Source organism: Labrus mixtus, chromosome 11 (genome assembly GCF_963584025.1).
Source record: "Labrus mixtus chromosome 11, fLabMix1.1, whole genome shotgun sequence".
In the NCBI taxonomy this organism is placed as follows: domain Eukaryota; kingdom Metazoa; phylum Chordata; class Actinopteri; order Labriformes; family Labridae; genus Labrus; species Labrus mixtus.
Genome location: NC_083622.1, coordinates 6,851,055 through 6,868,748, shown reverse-complemented (window position 1 = coordinate 6,868,748; position 17,694 = coordinate 6,851,055). Strand labels below are relative to the sequence as shown.

General features: G+C 45.7%; 1 protein-coding gene across 1 annotated transcript in view; it reads right to left on the bottom strand.

Moving 5' to 3' along the window:
* Positions 1 to 3,573: 3,573 nt before the first annotated feature.
* Positions 3,574 to 17,694, bottom strand: part of atg5 (ATG5 autophagy related 5 homolog (S. cerevisiae)) — a 34,375-nt gene continuing 20,254 nt past the window's right edge. Inside the window, exons 7-8 of the mRNA XM_061049773.1 lie at positions 17,451 to 17,568; positions 3,574 to 6,734 (exon numbers count right to left, since the gene is read on the bottom strand). Of these exons, the coding sequence (XP_060905756.1) occupies positions 6,598 to 6,734; positions 17,451 to 17,568 (255 nt within the window). The 3' untranslated portion in view covers positions 3,574 to 6,597. The remainder of the gene's footprint in view (positions 6,735 to 17,450; positions 17,569 to 17,694) is intronic.

Genomic DNA, 17,694 nt, shown 5'->3' with positions numbered 1-17,694 from the left:
GACACAGTTGTTGAGTTAAAAGAGAAACCGCACACACTCATTAACACTCATTCCTCTGCCATTTATCCTCTCTCTCCTCCTGCAGTCTGTGTCGTCGTGCTCAGATCGTTTCGCTCAGCAGGAACACACTTCAACAGCGCGCAGTCGTTTGTCGCCGCCTGTGTCGTGTAATCTGTGTGTGTGTGTATGTGTGTGTGTGTGTGCAGCTTCAGACTCATGACTTCCTCTTCATCACTAATCACTCTCATCTGTTGATCTTCTTGATCTCCGCTCTGATCCACAGCAGAGCAGAGCGCCGCGGCCCCCCGAGGAGAAGACAGAGGTGTGTGTGTGAGTGAGAGAGTGAGAGAGAGTGAGAGAGAGAGAGAGAGAGAGAGAGACTGTGGCTTCTCAGAATCAGGCGATACAGAAGGGGACTGGAGAGTTTGAGGCATAGTTTGTGGTCAGAGCTGATGGTAAAAGCGTTTGTGTGTGTACGTGTGTGTGTGTGTGTGTGTGTGTGTGTGACAGAGAATGATTTCGCGGAATCAGTTGGAGATCAGCTGTCCGGTAAATCTTTGTCTCTCATCTTTATTTCCTAAAAACGTCCTTAAAAAGACTCATTAGGATTAGTTATCACACGGCTCTGTTCAGTACTCTGATTGGCCAGTTACTCATAGCAACAGGCGGTTTTCCTTTCCTCCTCCGATTGAAAAAATAATCCCGTCCACACGTGCTCAGTTTTCAAAAACATTTCCGTCCACATGAAAACGCAACAACGCACTGTTACGGCTGTCATGAGCACGCCAAGTCATCAACTTGTTAGACAACACCTCCAGGCGATCTTGTTGCGTCAATGTGCGGGCAAAGCAGCTCACTCAGAGTCCACCACGATTCCTCTGCAGTGACCTTTTCATTTTCAAGGTCGTCTCACCGCCCAGAAGTCCCACCGGGTCTGGTCTAAAACGCAGTCGTTGGGGGCGGGGTTTTCAGAGTGTTGTCTGAAGCAGCAGTGACCTCTGTCGTCCAATCAGGCGTCAACATAGTGGGAGAGTAACTGTGTGTGTGTGTGTGCGAGCGTGTAAAAAGTCCAGTTAGCATCGTTAGCACCAGCGCTAGTTTGGTTACGTCTGCCCTCGCTCTAATCTCACGTAAACTAAAGAGACAGCGTCGCACGATGACATCACACGGAGGAGAAACGGCCGCACAGCGTGACGTTACCAGAACAGAACTCTGTTTCCCCGTCTACACAGAAACACCTTAAACAGAGTTTCTGAACATCTTCACCCCGGAAGGAGTTTTACTAACGGAGAGTTTACAGTGACCTGAAACGCCGTTTGTGTAAGAAAATGTCAGAAACATACCCGGCAACGTGAGGACGAGGACTCAGACGCTGCAGGACGATGTCATATCGGAGGAAATGTTCGGTTAAATGTGAGTAGTAACAGCTCGTTAAGCTCGTTTAGACTGAACCGTTGCTATGGAAACGGCTCAATAATTGAATTTCTCTAAAGCGGGGTAGCGAGTGAGCTACTATTATTTAACTCAGGTTAATGAAGGAGAAAAATCTGTTGTAATCGTTGCCATGGTAACTAATTGCCCCTCCTCTCTCTCTCTCTCTCCTCTGTGTTTTACCATACACGGGTCGGACGCCAACTCGGGAAATCCCATAAAAGAGTGTGTCAGCGAGATGACGGCGTGAGACAGACTCTTCATCACTGCGTCTACAGATGGAGTGTGTATACAAACGCACACAAATAAACACACACATACTGTACCCCACGCAGGGACCCGGGTCCTGACTCAACGCCATAAACCCAGCCTCAGCACTGAGGAAGCCTGACGTGATGACATGATGTGTGACATCACTCACCCAGCACACACACTTTGAATTAGCAGACTGGCAGTGTGACAAAAATGTGTGTGTGAGAGAGAGAGAGAGAGAGAGAGAGAGAGAGAGAGAGAGAGAGAGAGAGAGAGAGGGGAGAGAGAGAGAGAGAGAGAGAGAGAGAGAGAGAGAGAGGGGGGAGAGAGAGAGGGGGAGAGAGAGAGTGAGTGAGAGAGGGAGAGAGGGGGAGAAAGAGAGAGAGTGAGAGAGAGAGAGAGAGACACACACACACAAACCTGCAGGCAGCTATAAATGATGTCTGTAATTATGTACAAACACAAATCACACACTCATGTTGCAGAGTATATTTCCGCGAAGCTCACGCTGGCTCATGCTTGCTCACGAGACAAAACACACACACACACACGCACGCACGCGCGCGCACGCACGCACACACACACACACACACACACACACACACACACACACACACACACACACACACACACACACACACACACACACACACACACACACACACACACACACACACACACACACACACACACACACACACACACACACTCGCTGGCGGTGACGGAGAAGCCCCGAGGCTTGTCTGACAGGACAGTTTAGTGGTCTCATTAACAGCACGTGGAATGCCAACAGATAATTAACCACGAGAGATGAAGAGGGCCGAGTGTCAGCGGTGAAACATTCAGCTTTTTATTTATCACGTGGAACAAGTGAAAAGGCGGTGAAACAGCGCAGCAGGAGGAGAGGGCGACTTCATCGAGACATCAATGCAACACTTTCACCAACCTGCTGAGCGCCACAATCGTCACAGAATAATATTCAAAACACACCTCACCATGTTTCTCTAACACTAATATGTGTCTCTAGTCTGTCTTCAAACCCCCCAATGATGAGAAAAGTCCATCCTCTCTGTCTTTTACCTGCTCCACTTTTCAGAAAACGTGTGCTCAAACAGGCCGTTTGGAGATTTTCCCTTCATGACATCACAAAGGGCAGTAACCCCTCCCCCAGGTGGGTGACACTCCCACAGCTAGCAGCTAGCAGTGGTCAGACACAGCTCATTTACATATTTAAAGGCACAGACACAGAAACATTTAACGCCTCCATGCAGTGTGCTGCACGGATACGACGGTTTCTGAAGCGACCGCCGACCGTACTCGGGTACACATGAATCGTGCCCGAGACCACCTCATCAAATGAACCGGACTTTGGGGTCAAGCGTACTCGGTTCTGGGCCCGGGTCGCTGAACTGAAACCACCCTTAATCATTTTTGTATGTTTACACCTCACCGCTCTGTGGCGAGCATGTGAGCAAGTCACACCGCCATCTACTGGCCTGGCATGTGTACTGCAGGGTTTTTGAGTCACTTCTGCATATCCGTGTGCAAAGGTGGTTGTTGCAGCCCAAACGAGGAACTTTTTGAAAATGAAAACAAACCGCTTCTGTTGTCCGTAGATCTTTTTTCATGTACGCTGACCTCCTGTCTTTTTAGTTATCAGAAGTAAATGGAAAGCTAAATTCCATTTACTTCCCTTGTTTTTGGGGGGGCAGAGGTCCCAGAGACAAATAACAGAGTCTGCGCGGAACTAGAGATGAAAATAGAAATGTGTATTTAGCAAGAATAGACCCTGTAAACGTCTTCAGTGGGTTTTTTTCTGTTTCCACCCATCAGTTATCAAATAAGAGGACCGCAGGTCGACGTCAATAATCACATTCTTTGACAAATTAATATTTAAATCAAATCACCTTTATTAGAAGTCATTCTGGATAAGTGTCAGCTGATTTACATGTCGTATTATTTATTCATGAACAGACGTCAAATAAAAAAGAAAATGGAAAGGCAGCTAGAAAAGAAAGCGATTAAAAATGTTCTAAATATCCCAAAAAGGAGGAAACTAAAGTTAGTGTTTTTCCTGTTCTTAAATCTGACAATGAAAGCTTCCACGGGGCGAGCGCGGCCCCCGACAGCCTGCAGACTTAAAGCTAAACGCGTCTCGTTATCTCAGCCCGAGCTCTTCAAGAGGAACAGAAACCAGATGCTCATTTAAACTTGGCAGCGGACAAAAAGGCTCGATCCAAACGTGACAGAAACAGGCAGTGAAAGAGCCAAACTGTCGCGTTAATGGAGGAGAAATTAAAACACCTGTTAGAGAGAAACACGTGCAGGTTCTGCTGAGAACGTCCTGAAGCTCCATCGGACGTCTGCAGAGAGAGAGAGAGACACATCGAGACACGCTCCAAAAACACAGAGAGGAGACGCTCATCACTGTTCACTTCTGACTGATTCTGGATCTTTACAGATCAATATTTGAAAATCGTCTTCTTGAAGGTTAAACTGTTTTTGATCTAAAGCTGAACCTTCAAAGGGAATTCTTATCATTGATGATATTTGTCTTCTGATGCCTCGATAACTTGAGGGTACCAAAGTTTTGGTTTATCTCCGGTGACTCTCTTCCTCGATGATGCTGCACGAGTCCGTCCACTCAGTTTGTTTTTCTTCTGATACGATGCTGACAGAGATCGACCTTCTGTTTCATTGGAGGTCATTTTTCTCCTGAAGCTGGAGACACACTAAACTATTTTCAAATCTTAACCATTTTTTAAAATCGTGGAAACCACCGACACGAGGACGGTTTAACTGAAGTTTAACGTTACACACGCTAGACGACTCGACCACGAGACCACACAGCTGCGGTTTGTAGAATTGGTTCCACCCGGGGGCGTGTCCAGAGGGGTGGCACGGGCCCCCCTCAAAATCTGATTGGCCACCCCAAATCTCCAACTCTTTGACTCATTAGAGGCAAATTTAAGTTAAAATCACCTTCTCTGTTTGTTTTCAACACGCTGCTGGTCGTTTCCTTTTTCATTTCTTGTGCACGCTGTCGAACGTTCAGCGGACTAAACCGCCATAAATGTGTTTTTACAACAAACAAACAGGAGTTTGCACATGATTTTCTAAATGCTTTAAAATGTGACTTTGTGACTTCACGCCAAGCCGGCAGAAGTCAAGTGTCCCAGGTGGGTCACCCCAGAGAAAAAAGTCTGGACACGCCCCTGATGGACGATGGACGGCGTCAGCTCGCTGTCATGCTGTGCTTTAGCAGCGAAAAACAGAAAATGAGATCCAGGCTGAGAGGACGGATCATGGGCGGCTTTAATTTAATTGCACGGCGAGCTGAGGGCGAGATGTCAGAGAACGCAACATCCGGTTGGTGACGCTTCCAATTCTGCTCGCTCTCATTGGCTGCTGCTGGTATTCTGTCGGAGGCAGCTCGACCTGGAATCATAAATATCAAACATGTTGGATATCAGGACGCTCCGACCCGTTTAGGAGCAGAAACATAATGGTAGTGACGCCACACACCTGAGGATTATTTGGACTGACAGTCAGTTGTGACAAGACGAGAATTGGGCCCTCGTGCCAATTCGGTCCGATGTTGGCAATGTGTCGCATTTGTGCAATTTATAGCGTTATAGCGTGCAGGAGTTTGTCTGCAGTTATAAGGTAATAAAAACGAATACTGAGCATCTGAGACTTTTATTTTCGTTTATGTGGATCCAAACATTTACCGATATTGTTAAAGAGTTTTACTAGAATCATATCGGATCAATCCGAGCTTTGATCAGGAGCTTTTAACAGCCCGTGTTACGGCTGCCGGATGAAGCGATCTCCAGGAAATTCAAACAACTTTTGTACCTTTTTTACACCACAAATGATCTAAAAATAGTTTCCTGGTTTCGATCTTTCAAAGTGTGCCGGTTCAGTGAGAAAAACTTAATGAACTTCTCTCGTTGGATGCTTTTAAGAGAAAGTTAAATGACTTGGACGCGGATACATCTGGCTGTAGATGTTCTTCCTGATGTATTTGTGGATGATTTTTTGACAAACATTTTGCTGTTCAGATTTGTTATTTGTGTCTTTTTAATGTCTAATGTATTCTGTATTTGAAAGATTGGCTGCTCGTTGTCCGTGTGAAACTCTCTTAATGTTTTGCTGCCTGTCTTGGCCAGGACACTCTTGAAAAAGAGATTTTTAATTTCAATGAGTTTCTTTCCTGGTTAAATAAAAGAAGAAAAAAAAAAAGAAAATCCAAAAGTGTCATGGCTACCCTCAGATCAGCAGAATTTCTCGGACAGATTTTATTTTGGAGTTGATGATGAGTGTTGCAGTCCGTGATGTAAACTCAGAGCATGTCCAGACCCTAACCCCAATGAAAAAGCATGAACGTGTTAATAACTAAGGCAACTTCAGCAGGACTCTCCAGCCGCTCCCCGTCGACACCACCGTCTCTGTCTCGACCGGCAGGAAGATGTATGGCAGGATGGAGAAACGAGGGATCCCTCCTCCTCCTCCTCCTCCTCCTCCTCTCTTCATGTGGAGATGTTTGTTTGTTTGGAGACGAGGAGAAGGAGGTGGAGATTGGAGATAACAGAGTAGAAAAAGGAGAGATCCTCTGCTCGCTTTACGACCTCTTCACCTGCAGAAAAGTCTTTTCATATGAGCGCAGAGGAGGAGAAATATGAACAGACGACCAGGTGTAAAGGGCGGAGCGTTAAAGACCTCCTTCACGTCCTTTGGTCATCTTTATCGTTACAGTTTCTCATCTCCGGCTCATTTAGGAGTTTTTTTTTGTTTCCTGTGTAAGCGCTACCGTTTCAGGAGTCCTCCAGCGAGATGATGCGTCCGCTGGTTTCGTTGGTCGGTTGTCACCGTGACAGTGAGGTGAGGAGTGAGAAAAAAGGGGGCGTGGCCTCAATCAGTGGGGACGGGGATGATGCAGATGTGCAGGAAGTTGTCCGGGTGGCTGAGGTGTTCGCTCAGCCACTGCAGAGGAGTCTCCAGCAGCGGCTCGATGCCGTGGATCACCACCTGGAAACGTTTCTGCTCGCCTGGATGGAGAGAGAGGAAGAGAGAGAGACAATTCATGTATTAATGGTTAGACAGCAGAAACTTCTTAGATCAAAAGAAAAATAGGTGGAAGACAGGAGGGGGAAGAAGAGACGTTAAAACGGACAGAGATCGAGGGAGAGCGACAGAGAGAGAGAGAGAGAGAGAGAGAGAGAGAGGGAGAGAGCACGTCACACACTGCTCTAATAAAACCTCTGTGGTGAGCGAAAGTCTAAGTGTGTGTGTGTCTCAGGAGTGTGTGTGTGTGTGTGTAGTAGGAGTGTGTGTGTGTGTGTCTGTGTGTGTGTGTAGTAGGAGTGTGTGTGTGTGTGTGTCAGGAGTGTGTGTGTGTGTCAGGAGTGTGTGTGCGTTTGTGTGTGTCTCTCAGGAGTGTGTGTGTGTGTGTGTGTGTGTGTGTGTGTGTGTGTGTGTGTGTGTGTCAGGAGTGTGTTTGTGAGAACTGTGTGTGTGTCTCTCAGGAGTGTGTGTGGGTGTGTGTGCGTGAGAGAGAACTGTGTGTGTGTGTGTGTTTAGTTATGAAGAGGAGAGTGACAGTTGTTTTTGTGTTTGTCGTTGACAGGATTTCAATCTTTAACTTTCACTCTGACAGTTCAGTTTCAGACCCTGTGTGTGTATGTGTGTGTATGTGTGTGTCTGTGTGTGTGTGTGTGGGTGTGTGTCTGTGTAAGATGGCCTACTGCGACTGACCCCGCCCCCCCGCCAAAAGGCCATGACCGCAAACCGTCAGTTACGAGCAGCGACTTGTCCCCGCCCTCTCGACCTTCAGGGGTTAATGTGACTGACAGATTCTCAATAACTGAGGACTGAGTTCAGGATATTATCACTGAATCACATGAAGGACACTACACCGCTGCTGCATTAGGGGAAACGTAGTAACCAGACTGAAGCCCTGAAAGTGTTACCCGGGGACCTCTGAAGAGGACGTCTGTGTTTGATTGATCGAGTCTGTAATATGTCAAGTTAAAATTGGAGGCCACATTTCAGCAAACAGAGAGAAAATAAAAATAATAGCTTCGCATCTCCCTCCATCCTACCTTCAAATCAAACGCTCAACTCTCTTCTACCTCTCAAGTCCCCCTTACACCTCACCTTCTCTCCCTCCCCTTATCGCTTCTTTCACTTCTTGTATCCTTTCTTAGGTATTTCGTATAGTTTTGTAATGTCTTTGCTGGTTGTAGTCTGATGTGTGTCTATTGATGTCTTCGTATTTTTGCTGTCTTTATTTTTTTTACTGTATTTTGGAGTTGTTGTCCTGGCCTTGTCTGTTTTTTTTTGTGTGCCTCATTTAAAAACTTAAAAATCTTCAGCTGCGGTTCTTTATAAATGACTCTCTTAAAAAATGCTGACTCGTGACTTTTATCTGTTTACCTTTAACTTCTGCTTCACCTGTTCAAAGACGAATACGGACCTAATCTCAAGTTCACGCTGATAAAAACATTTCAGGTCAAATATTTGTGCAGCTCTGTGGTGACACATTTCCACCCAGCGGTTCGCTTTGGTTCAAACCCTGAGCTTTCTTGCGTTTCCACATCTTGACTAAGTGTGAACAGCCAATAAATCAAACAAAGAAGAAGAATTTGACGCAGTAAACAAAGATCAATAGGAAGGTCAGCATCTCAGAGGTCGAGGGGCGGCGCTACACGCTGACGTTAGTCACAAAAATACAAAAAATGATTCTCTCAAAATCCACAGGATACTTAGACATGCAGCGTTTTGTGTTTTTCCTTTATTACCCGCTGTCGCATGGGAAGTGGAGATTCTAGCTCCGACCTTTAGGGTCAGATCGATGCGCTTGGCACCCCAACAGAAGAGTACCAAAAAAATAGGACGGTACGGATCAGGTATTCTGGTACCCTTCCAAACTTTTGAAAGTGGGAAAGCCAATAAAATGTGTACCGTTATTTTTATTTAATACGGACAGTAATAATGTTGCAACATTATGTAAATAAAGTTTTAGTTTTTTCTATTTTGTATTATTATATTTTATAAATGTGTATATATTTGCATGTGTATATCTTTTTTTTTCTTTTTCCCTTAGAATTCATTTAAGTGTAATTGTGTGTCTTGGAAAAATGTTTAAAACTCAATGAACATATTGTTAAAAAAATAAATGTGTACCGTACCAACGGCACTGAACCGGACCGCTTGGTGGAAAACGGGACTCAAAATGGAGAGGGGGGGGGGGGAGACAGGACGCCAAAAAGATGATGGTGGATGATTCTGCCTTCATATCGATGAACACCTCTCGGAACTACTCGCAATCGTATGAGGCACCAGGCCTCCTCAGGTCGTCGGGGGAAGGCCTCATCAGAATAAGAACCAATCAAGATGACGCAGCTCTTATTGCCTTCTCAGAACTGGATTCTGTGCGTGGTGAGTGCAGTCTGTAGAAAAGGTGTATTACATATTCTTTCATGAAATGTTTTTTGTGCCTGTGTGAAGCGCTTTGAATGGCCTGGTGTCTGATGCAGGGTACGATCTCATGAGAGGTATTTCATCTTCTTGTTTTTTGTGAAATCTCTCTTCTGCACTCAGGATGACTTGTGTGTGCGTGAGAAAGAAAGACATCATCAAATCTTTTCTTTAGTCAATCGCTCCTCGCCTCACACACACACACGCATACACACACACACACACACACACACACAGGTCGCAGGCTCGCATGCACCCTGACATTTTAGCTCCACGTAATATCAGGAGGACGGTTGAGACAGAGCGTTAACCGACGGTCTGAGAAGCGGCTCCACCCTACACCTGCTCGCTGACTGGCAAACAGAAACGTGTCAGAAACTGATGTCAGGAAACAAAGAGCAGCAAGCTTCTCAAAATCACTGAGGTGCACATTTGAGGCAGGAGGTGAGGGGTGTGCTGCCCCTGCTGGTGGCTGTGGGAATGACACAAAGAGAGAGTGATGAAGCAAATTAACCAGCTGATTGGCCGCGGTCAAACTTAAAGATTTAAGTAAGTCACAGACAGCAGCCAGATTCTAAATCACACCAGGTTTACTAACAGATTTAATCTTTGCTCATAGATGACGCGAGCACGAGGAGCGGTATCTGCAGAGGGGTTCAAATGAAACTCAAAGTGCAGGAAGTTTATGGAGTCGAGGGTAGAGGTGTGAATTAATGCTTCCTCTAAACAAAATTAACCTGCAATGAATAATATTTAAAAAGCACTTTGCAAAACAGGATGCTCTACAAACGAAGGCAATGATTGAAAATGTAAAAAACGAAATACAGCGAGAGAGCCAGAAATGATAGAAATGAAGGACGCTCAAACGCATTGAGAGACATCGGCAAATAATGTTGCATGAACTGATGTCTGTAGCTGATGTTTATCTGTTGTTTCAAAAAGTGTGAGAAGAAATGAGACACTAAGGTTTAAGATTAGAGCAGAAAGACTTCTCTAAAGTCAGCATAGGATCGACTGGACCTGTGTGATCACGTGCAATAATCACCAAAACAGAAATATGAGGAGGGAAAAAACATTATTATTTTTTTACTCCTGGTAGGAGCCGATGAACTGTTCTTGATCTGTGCTGAACTAAATCAAAAATAAATCCTTGTGTCGTCACTTTCTCTGCATGAGTTCATGTTTTAGCTGACGCTGTTTAAAGAGTTAAGAAGTTTGCTGGTCGGTTGCACAGCAGGAAACCCACTGAGCCACAAGCCTGTAAAAAAAAAAAAAAAGTAAACCAGCTCAGGCGTGAGCTGTGACTTGTCTTTTAAATCTCAGGTCTGTATTCATCTCGACTGCTTTAAAAGAGTCACAGATGATAAACTCATCACATCTAGGTCGTGGTGTGCACCTTCAGGGATGTCTTAGTATCTGAGAAAACAGCTTCAGCTCAGAAAGTAAAAGGTGTGATCCCGCCCAGCAAACACACTTTCTCTGGTTCACACACACACACACAGTTTGGTGGTGTTTCCTGCCCATCGCTAACCTTTAGCGTTTTACCTGAACAACAGAGAAGCAAGATGTGGTGACTGTCATTATGAGAGAAGAGACTCCCACACACACCCCATTCAAAAAGATATTACTGTTGAGGAAGCAGCACCAGTAAGTCACTCTTGCACAGTTAATCAGAGTCAGTCTCTCTCTCTCTCTCTCTCTCTCTCTCTCTCTCTGCGCAGCTGGTTTATCGTATTTTTGGTCGTCATCATCAGAATGAATTCCCACCATTAACAGGTTTTTTCTTTACTGGCTGTGACGGATCGGAACAGCTGTTACTTATCAACCGCACATTTACGAGAGCAGTAACATGGCGGGCAGATGATAACTGTTGTGATATCTCAGGGGGAAGTACTTCACTCTGTCACCATGTAAGATCTTTGTTAAACATAATCCACATCACCCCCCCGTCCTTCATAACCTCCTCTGGCTCTCCATCCCCCAGCGTATCAACTTCAAACTCAAAATGATAACCTACAAAGCCCTTCACAACCTGGCTCCTCCCCCTTACCTGCCTGAGCTCCCCCACCAGCACTCTCAGGTGTGCTGACCCAAACATCCCGTCCCCCCTCTCTTGCAGGACTAACCACCGATCCTGCCACTGCCCCCCCCTCTGGAACTCACCCCCAAAAAACCTCAGAGACCCCCTTACTCTCTCACTCGCCACCTTCAAGAAATCTCTAAAAACTCTCCTCAGGTAACATCTCGGGGAGGTTTGGAAGGTACTGCTTGGTTTAAAGAACAACCAGACTGCTGGTTTAGGAGCAAAACGTTAAATTCATCAAGTTATGAAAGTAACCTTGCACTAAACTCTGAGTCTGGCCAGCGAGCAGTTTGTCAGTTGTCAAAATAAGCACATTGAGCTATTGTTTTCCACCCTTACTGGAAAAACTCTTAACTCCAAGGTTAAAGATTCCCCAAACAGTGAGGAGTGTGATACAGGAACACGGAGATTTTAGAGGTTTTTTCCCAGACTGACTAACACTCAGTCCTGTGAGTCATTAAAGCCTCAAAAACTTTGACCAGTAACACCCGGAACAAGTGCGCTCGAGGCCAACAAACAAAAGTGTTTACAAGCAGAAGGTGTTGTTGGGTATCTGAGAGGGATCAGCTTCAGGAGGATTTATTGCAAAGTCTTCTACGAGGAACAAATCCCAGCAGCACGGGGCCGATGAAACCCGGCCAGTGAGCCAGGACTTCCCCTCCTCTCTTTATCAACCACAATCACATCATCAATAAGTGAACTTGGCATGCAGATAGGAAGCCACAAGTCTGAATGAAAACACACACAAACACACACCCTGTGGTTTAGCCGAACACGACCGCCGGGCCAAGAGGACATGTTCTGTCAGCCGAGCGTAGACAACCACTATTTAGGGAAGACCACAGCGCTTCGCTCTCCTCACAGCCAAACACACAGTCTGACCGCACGACCGTCAGCGGGTCAGACCGGCTGACAGACCGGCTGAAGGGTGGACGGAAACATCCACTGGTGAGGGATTCAAACTGTCATACGGCGGTCAGAGAGAGAGAGAGAGAGAGAGAGACGGGAAACAAGACCCCAATATTGCGAATAAAGGCTTTATATGCGATTTTTTGATCCAGCAGATGTCGCCCTTGAGCAGCAGCATGAAACCAAAACAACTCGCGCTGCATTGTTGTGTTAGCATGCTAATGCTAGCGATCTTTATTATGCTCGTATCTTCACACTGCATGAAGTGTGAAATGACTGTGATGTAGAAACACAGGTAAGCAGTGAGTAAAGTATGTCATTCTTCTTTTCTCTAGTTCCTCAATTAAATAACTTTTATTCACGAGGGGAGGAGCCGGCCGGTCGTCCCGGCGATGTAAACACCATTGTAGACAGTCATGACTCACAGAGTTATTTTCAGAGGATGTACTTGATTTCTATTACATTAAGTGTGAAAAATATATATAAATATAAAGCCTTTAATCTTAAGAATATTTCTGTTGATTTATCAAACCCGCATAACAAACATTTTTTTATGTGGGTTTGGTTTGAAAACGATTAGCACAACCTTTAACATCCAGTAAATTTGATTTTTGTTAACGTCCAATGTGTTCTCTTAAAGGTAGGTACACACCGCGCCCACCGTCAGGGGTCGGGGGCTTGTCAGAGAGAGTCGTTGGCTTTAGTCGGTCCGGTGTGAACAGCAGCGTTAGAACTGCTCTGGGATTGTCGGAAGAGAGCTCCTCTCTCTCAGTGAGCATTCACATCATATTACTGCATGTCACTATCTGTATGTTATTAACCATTGGCCCAACATTTCTGCCTCTTAAAAGGACGTTTTTTTTCCCTCCACTGTAACTTTTGCTAAGTCTTGCTCATGATGGCTTACTGTTGGGTCTTTAAGAGCTGGGAGGCATACAAATGAACTCAGAGGGTTAAAGTCAGATCACTCATCACACCTTCTGTTGGTGATGAGAGTTGAGCTACTCTGGTTTCAAAAAGTCTATTTTCAAACTCACATTGTGCATAAAGCGACATTTTGCACGCCTCGACTCCCCTTTTTGAAGTACCCGATGTAAATAAAGACAGACGTAGGGTAAACATCTCTCTACTGAGAACATTACAGTGTAGAGGTAGAGTTAGAAAGTCAAACATCTCTGCAGAAAATGAGAGGCCGAGGCATCGAGAATTCCCCCGTCTGGTACACATCTCAAACGCCTGCGCACATGAACCATAACCCACGATGTGCTGTATCAAAACAGCCACTGAAACCTGCACTTCTCCCTGCAGCCTCAGAAGTGAGCCAACCCGTTTGATCCTGACGCGGCGTTGCACGGGGGGAAGCCTGCCAATGGTGAGTGGGCTGTACCAGATGTGAGTGATACGGGGCAGGGGGGGGGGGGGGGGGGGGGGCGTGGAGGAGGAGGAGGCGGCGGGGACAGATAGGGAAGGTATCTTGGTCACTCAGAGAGGAGGGAAGGGGCTGGGGTGGGGTTGTGTGTGGGTGGGGGATTTTCTCTGATCATTTACAGAAAATGTTCAATGTTTTTTTTTTGTTTTTTTTTTCATGATTGGGCTCCGATAAAACCCGAAAAGTCTAAATTTGTGCCAAAGGATGTTGCTCAATGACACACCTGGTTAAGACAAACAGATGAGACAGCGCCAGCAGACGTCACAGTTGACCGCTGGTTACAGTAACATCTTGTTTTGAGTTTCTTTCCCGTTGTCTGTGGGCAATAGCCTCGCGGCAAAACCCTTTTTTGTTTTTTGCTCATTGCTTGTGAACGTTTTTTGGGATTCCCCGTCTCTGGTCCATCTAATTCAAGACACCCCCCCCCCCCCCCCGTTTGTTTGCAACGTCTGGTTTCTGGGTCCCACAGGGGTCAACACGAAATCCTCCCCCAGACATAACATAGAGGAGGCTTGAATGGAAAACGGTGGTATTTGATGTTTGAGAGATCACAGGGAAGTGAAGCACCTCAGATTTTCTTTTTGTTATACGTTAAGGTCCGGGCGGCAAATAGAAAGAAAAAAGGTCCTTCTGAACTTTCACAGCACTACCAGCAACCCCCCTCTCCCTCACTCAAAACACCACCGCCCCACCCAGTCCCTGAACACACGTCCCGCCTGGTCTCTCTAATCCAAACACGCCGCCATAATCTCCGGCTATCACTCGACTCATCTACAAGCCGAGGAAGAGGTGGAAACCAAACAAACGACAGGAGACAAAAGGACCACTTTCACCTTGATCAGCCGGGCCGGGAGGGAGGGAGGAGGGAAGAGAAAAGCGGAGATTTAACGTCAAAGACATGAAAGACGTCGACGGCAGACGGGGAAGATTGTCGAAGACTACACCTGAGATAGAGGATCAAAGAGGAAAACTGAGTCTCGGATCAGGGAAACTAAAAAGGAAGAAAGGAAAAAGAAAAGAGGAAGCTGCATTAAGAGGATCTCTCAGTCACGCAGATTCTAGGAAAGCTTTAAAATTTGTACAGCGCCAAAAAGACGACAATGTAACGACTAAGTGGATTACTGTTAGAGAAGAGAGGCCTTGAATATGACTCGAGTACGAGGCAGCTGTTATTGATCAGAGACTTCAGATGATGCTTGTTATTCATTCTGCCTGAAGCCAAAAACAAGAAGATGAACTCGGCTGGTTTCTAATGAGAGAAATAAAAGCTGAGACTTTTAGAGAGCACAGCTTCTGTTTAAGGATGATCACAGCTAGCACATTAAAGGGTTAAAGGTCAGTAAAATGTGTAGTGAGTGAAATGATAAAGTGACCTTAAGGCACCCCACACGGCCCGTTTTGGACGCCCCTCGGTTTGCCAGATATGAGAGCAGTTATCAGGTCAAACCAACAGGTGTTGCAGCGATGGAAGCGGGCAAGAGAAGTGGTTCAGATAGAAGTGATTGTACCCGACCTAAAAAGCCTCTGCATGTTTCTAATAAGCTCCACGAGCAGAAACGTGCTCAAACTAGGATCAATATTGGAGATGCTTTTGAAAAATGGAGAGAGGTTAGAACACAGAAAGGTTTACAGACCGATGCAGAGCTGGATAAACACTGAAGCGTCAGTGTCCACCACATGGCAACCTGCGAGAACATGGACACTAGAGAGGAGGGGGCGGGGACAGCTCTCTATGATGTTTAGAATGTAGACTGCAGTACCCATTTTAAACACTAGGTGTCAGAGTAACACACTGCTCCTTTAAATATCATTGTTTTTTTATTGTTTTAATTACACATATTTGGGGCGGCAGTAGCTCAATCTAAGGAGACTAAGGTTGGTCGCCAGTTCAAATCCCGGTGTGGACCAAGTCTGGAAATTGGTCTGGTAGATGGAGAGGTGCCAGGTCACTTCCTGCTCCTTTAATCTTTGCAACTCTTAGACTTTTTACTGCCCACAGTTCTGCTAGTAGTTTGTAGTTTGTTTACGACTGAGAGTTCCAGGGTTACTCTGATCTGCATGATTTCAACAGTGGAAACAACCTGCAGCTGCTCGTGCAAAAAAATATATTTCTGTCATATTTTAAAGGACTTTTTCTGATTCGTGTTCAGAACTTGTTGAGATTCTTTTAGATGACATGGAAGGGAGCGTTAGGTGTGAGCAGTAATGATAGTGATGTTGATAAAAAGAGAGTGAGTGTGTGGTACAAAGGAAGGCAGACAGAGGAGGGAGGGAGGGGGGAAGGTTAATGGCTCCGTCTCCCCATTGCAGGTGAGTCTCTTGCGGGTCCTCTGTCCTAACGCTCCATTGTCTCCTTATCTACTTCCTCTCTGCTCCTCTGCAGACGCTGACTGTTTAGACTTCAGCCTCTCTCTCTCTCTCCCTCTCTCCCTCTCATCTCTTTCATTATCACCACCCCTCCGCCACAGCTACAAGTGTGTGCCACAAGTGCATACACAGATCATACGGCCAACCTGCCGTCAACATGTGTACTCAAAGCTGGTGCCAGCTGTGTACAGATTGTGACTCAGTTGTGTTGACCAACATTTTGCTGATACCGACACTGTGGCTTTGTGTGTTGTAAGAATTTTATGGCATGAGTGTTCCCATCTGGTGCTTATTTAAAAGAGGTTATTTTTAGAAGGGTATCAGGAATTTAGCCCACATTTAGGTGGGCTGATTTCTGTATGCCAGTTGGTCAGTAATATAAAATGCTGAGGCATGCACCATCATGACAGCGTGTGTAGCTGCCGCCACTGCACACCACCTGAAGATTAGCACTCCGACACTCCCTCCCGCCCACTACGCTCTGCCAATGAAAGGCGTCTGATCCAACCTTCACAACAGGGTCCTAAGACGCTGACTAGACTCTTCTCAGTCGCCCCCCGGTGGTGGAATGAACTTCCAAACTCCATTTGATCTGCAGAGTCCCTCTGCACCTTTAAGAAAAAGCTAAAGACCCAGCTCTTTCATGAATACTTACTAACTTAATGATGATGGTCTCCATATTATTGATGATGATGATGGTAATGACGATGGTTTTTGTTTGATAACGACGACTTATAAGATGGTTTCTATACTGATTAGAGCTCTCTAGAACTGCCGTCAATGTTGTGCTTTGCCTCTGGTCACTTCCTGTCAGCACCTGTGTGTCCAATCGGACTCAAAGCTGATCGTTTGCTCTTACTGACATTGTTCCCTTTTTTCTAGATCCTTGCTTGTGTTGTTCTTACTCTCTGATGTACGTTGCTTTGGATAAAAGCGTTTGCTAAGTGAATTGTAGAATTTGTAGAATTGTAGCACAAAGCATGCTGGTACATAGAGAGACGCAGAACAGGCTGATGGCACTACATTTCCCCAACTTTCCTCCGTCATGAGGTCATCATGGAGCATCAAACGGTGTTATACTGATCGGTAAATAAAACTTGTGGAGTGCTGCTTTGACTGAAAAGACTCCTCAGGTGAAGACAGCAGGTGAGCAGAGGAGGTGTGCAGAGAGACTCACGGGCTGTAGGTCTGTAGCTCGACTGGCGTACAGGTAGGTAGCAGGATTACAAACTCCACCTGGTGGACACTGATGGTACTGCAAGAGCTACACAGCTGCAAACTAAGGGGCGCACTCACGCTAGAAGCTGAAGCACGATTGTAATTTGTGATCAGCAGATCGCCGTGCACATACTGAAGCTCTGCATTATGTTCTCTGTTCTCCAGTTTGTTCTTCTCCACTCTTGTCCATTTTGTGATTATGTTGAACTACAGGAAGCAATATAGTTAACCTCAAATGCTTCATCTGCCACTTCCACGTCGTTTGAATGATATCCTTACCTTCAGTTGGTAAAGCTGCTGGGTACGTCTCTTTAAGCAGGTCTCCAAGTGTGTGCATGCTGCCTTCAGGAGAAACAGGACGAAACAGTTTCTGGATGAACGGCCGGTCGCTCATCGTCTGAAATGAATAAAGACAACAATTAAACAGGATGCAGAAATGTAAAGTACAAATCACCTGTTAGCACAGGACAACAAGCATGCTTTTTCAAACCATACACACACACACACAGGCAGAAATATACCA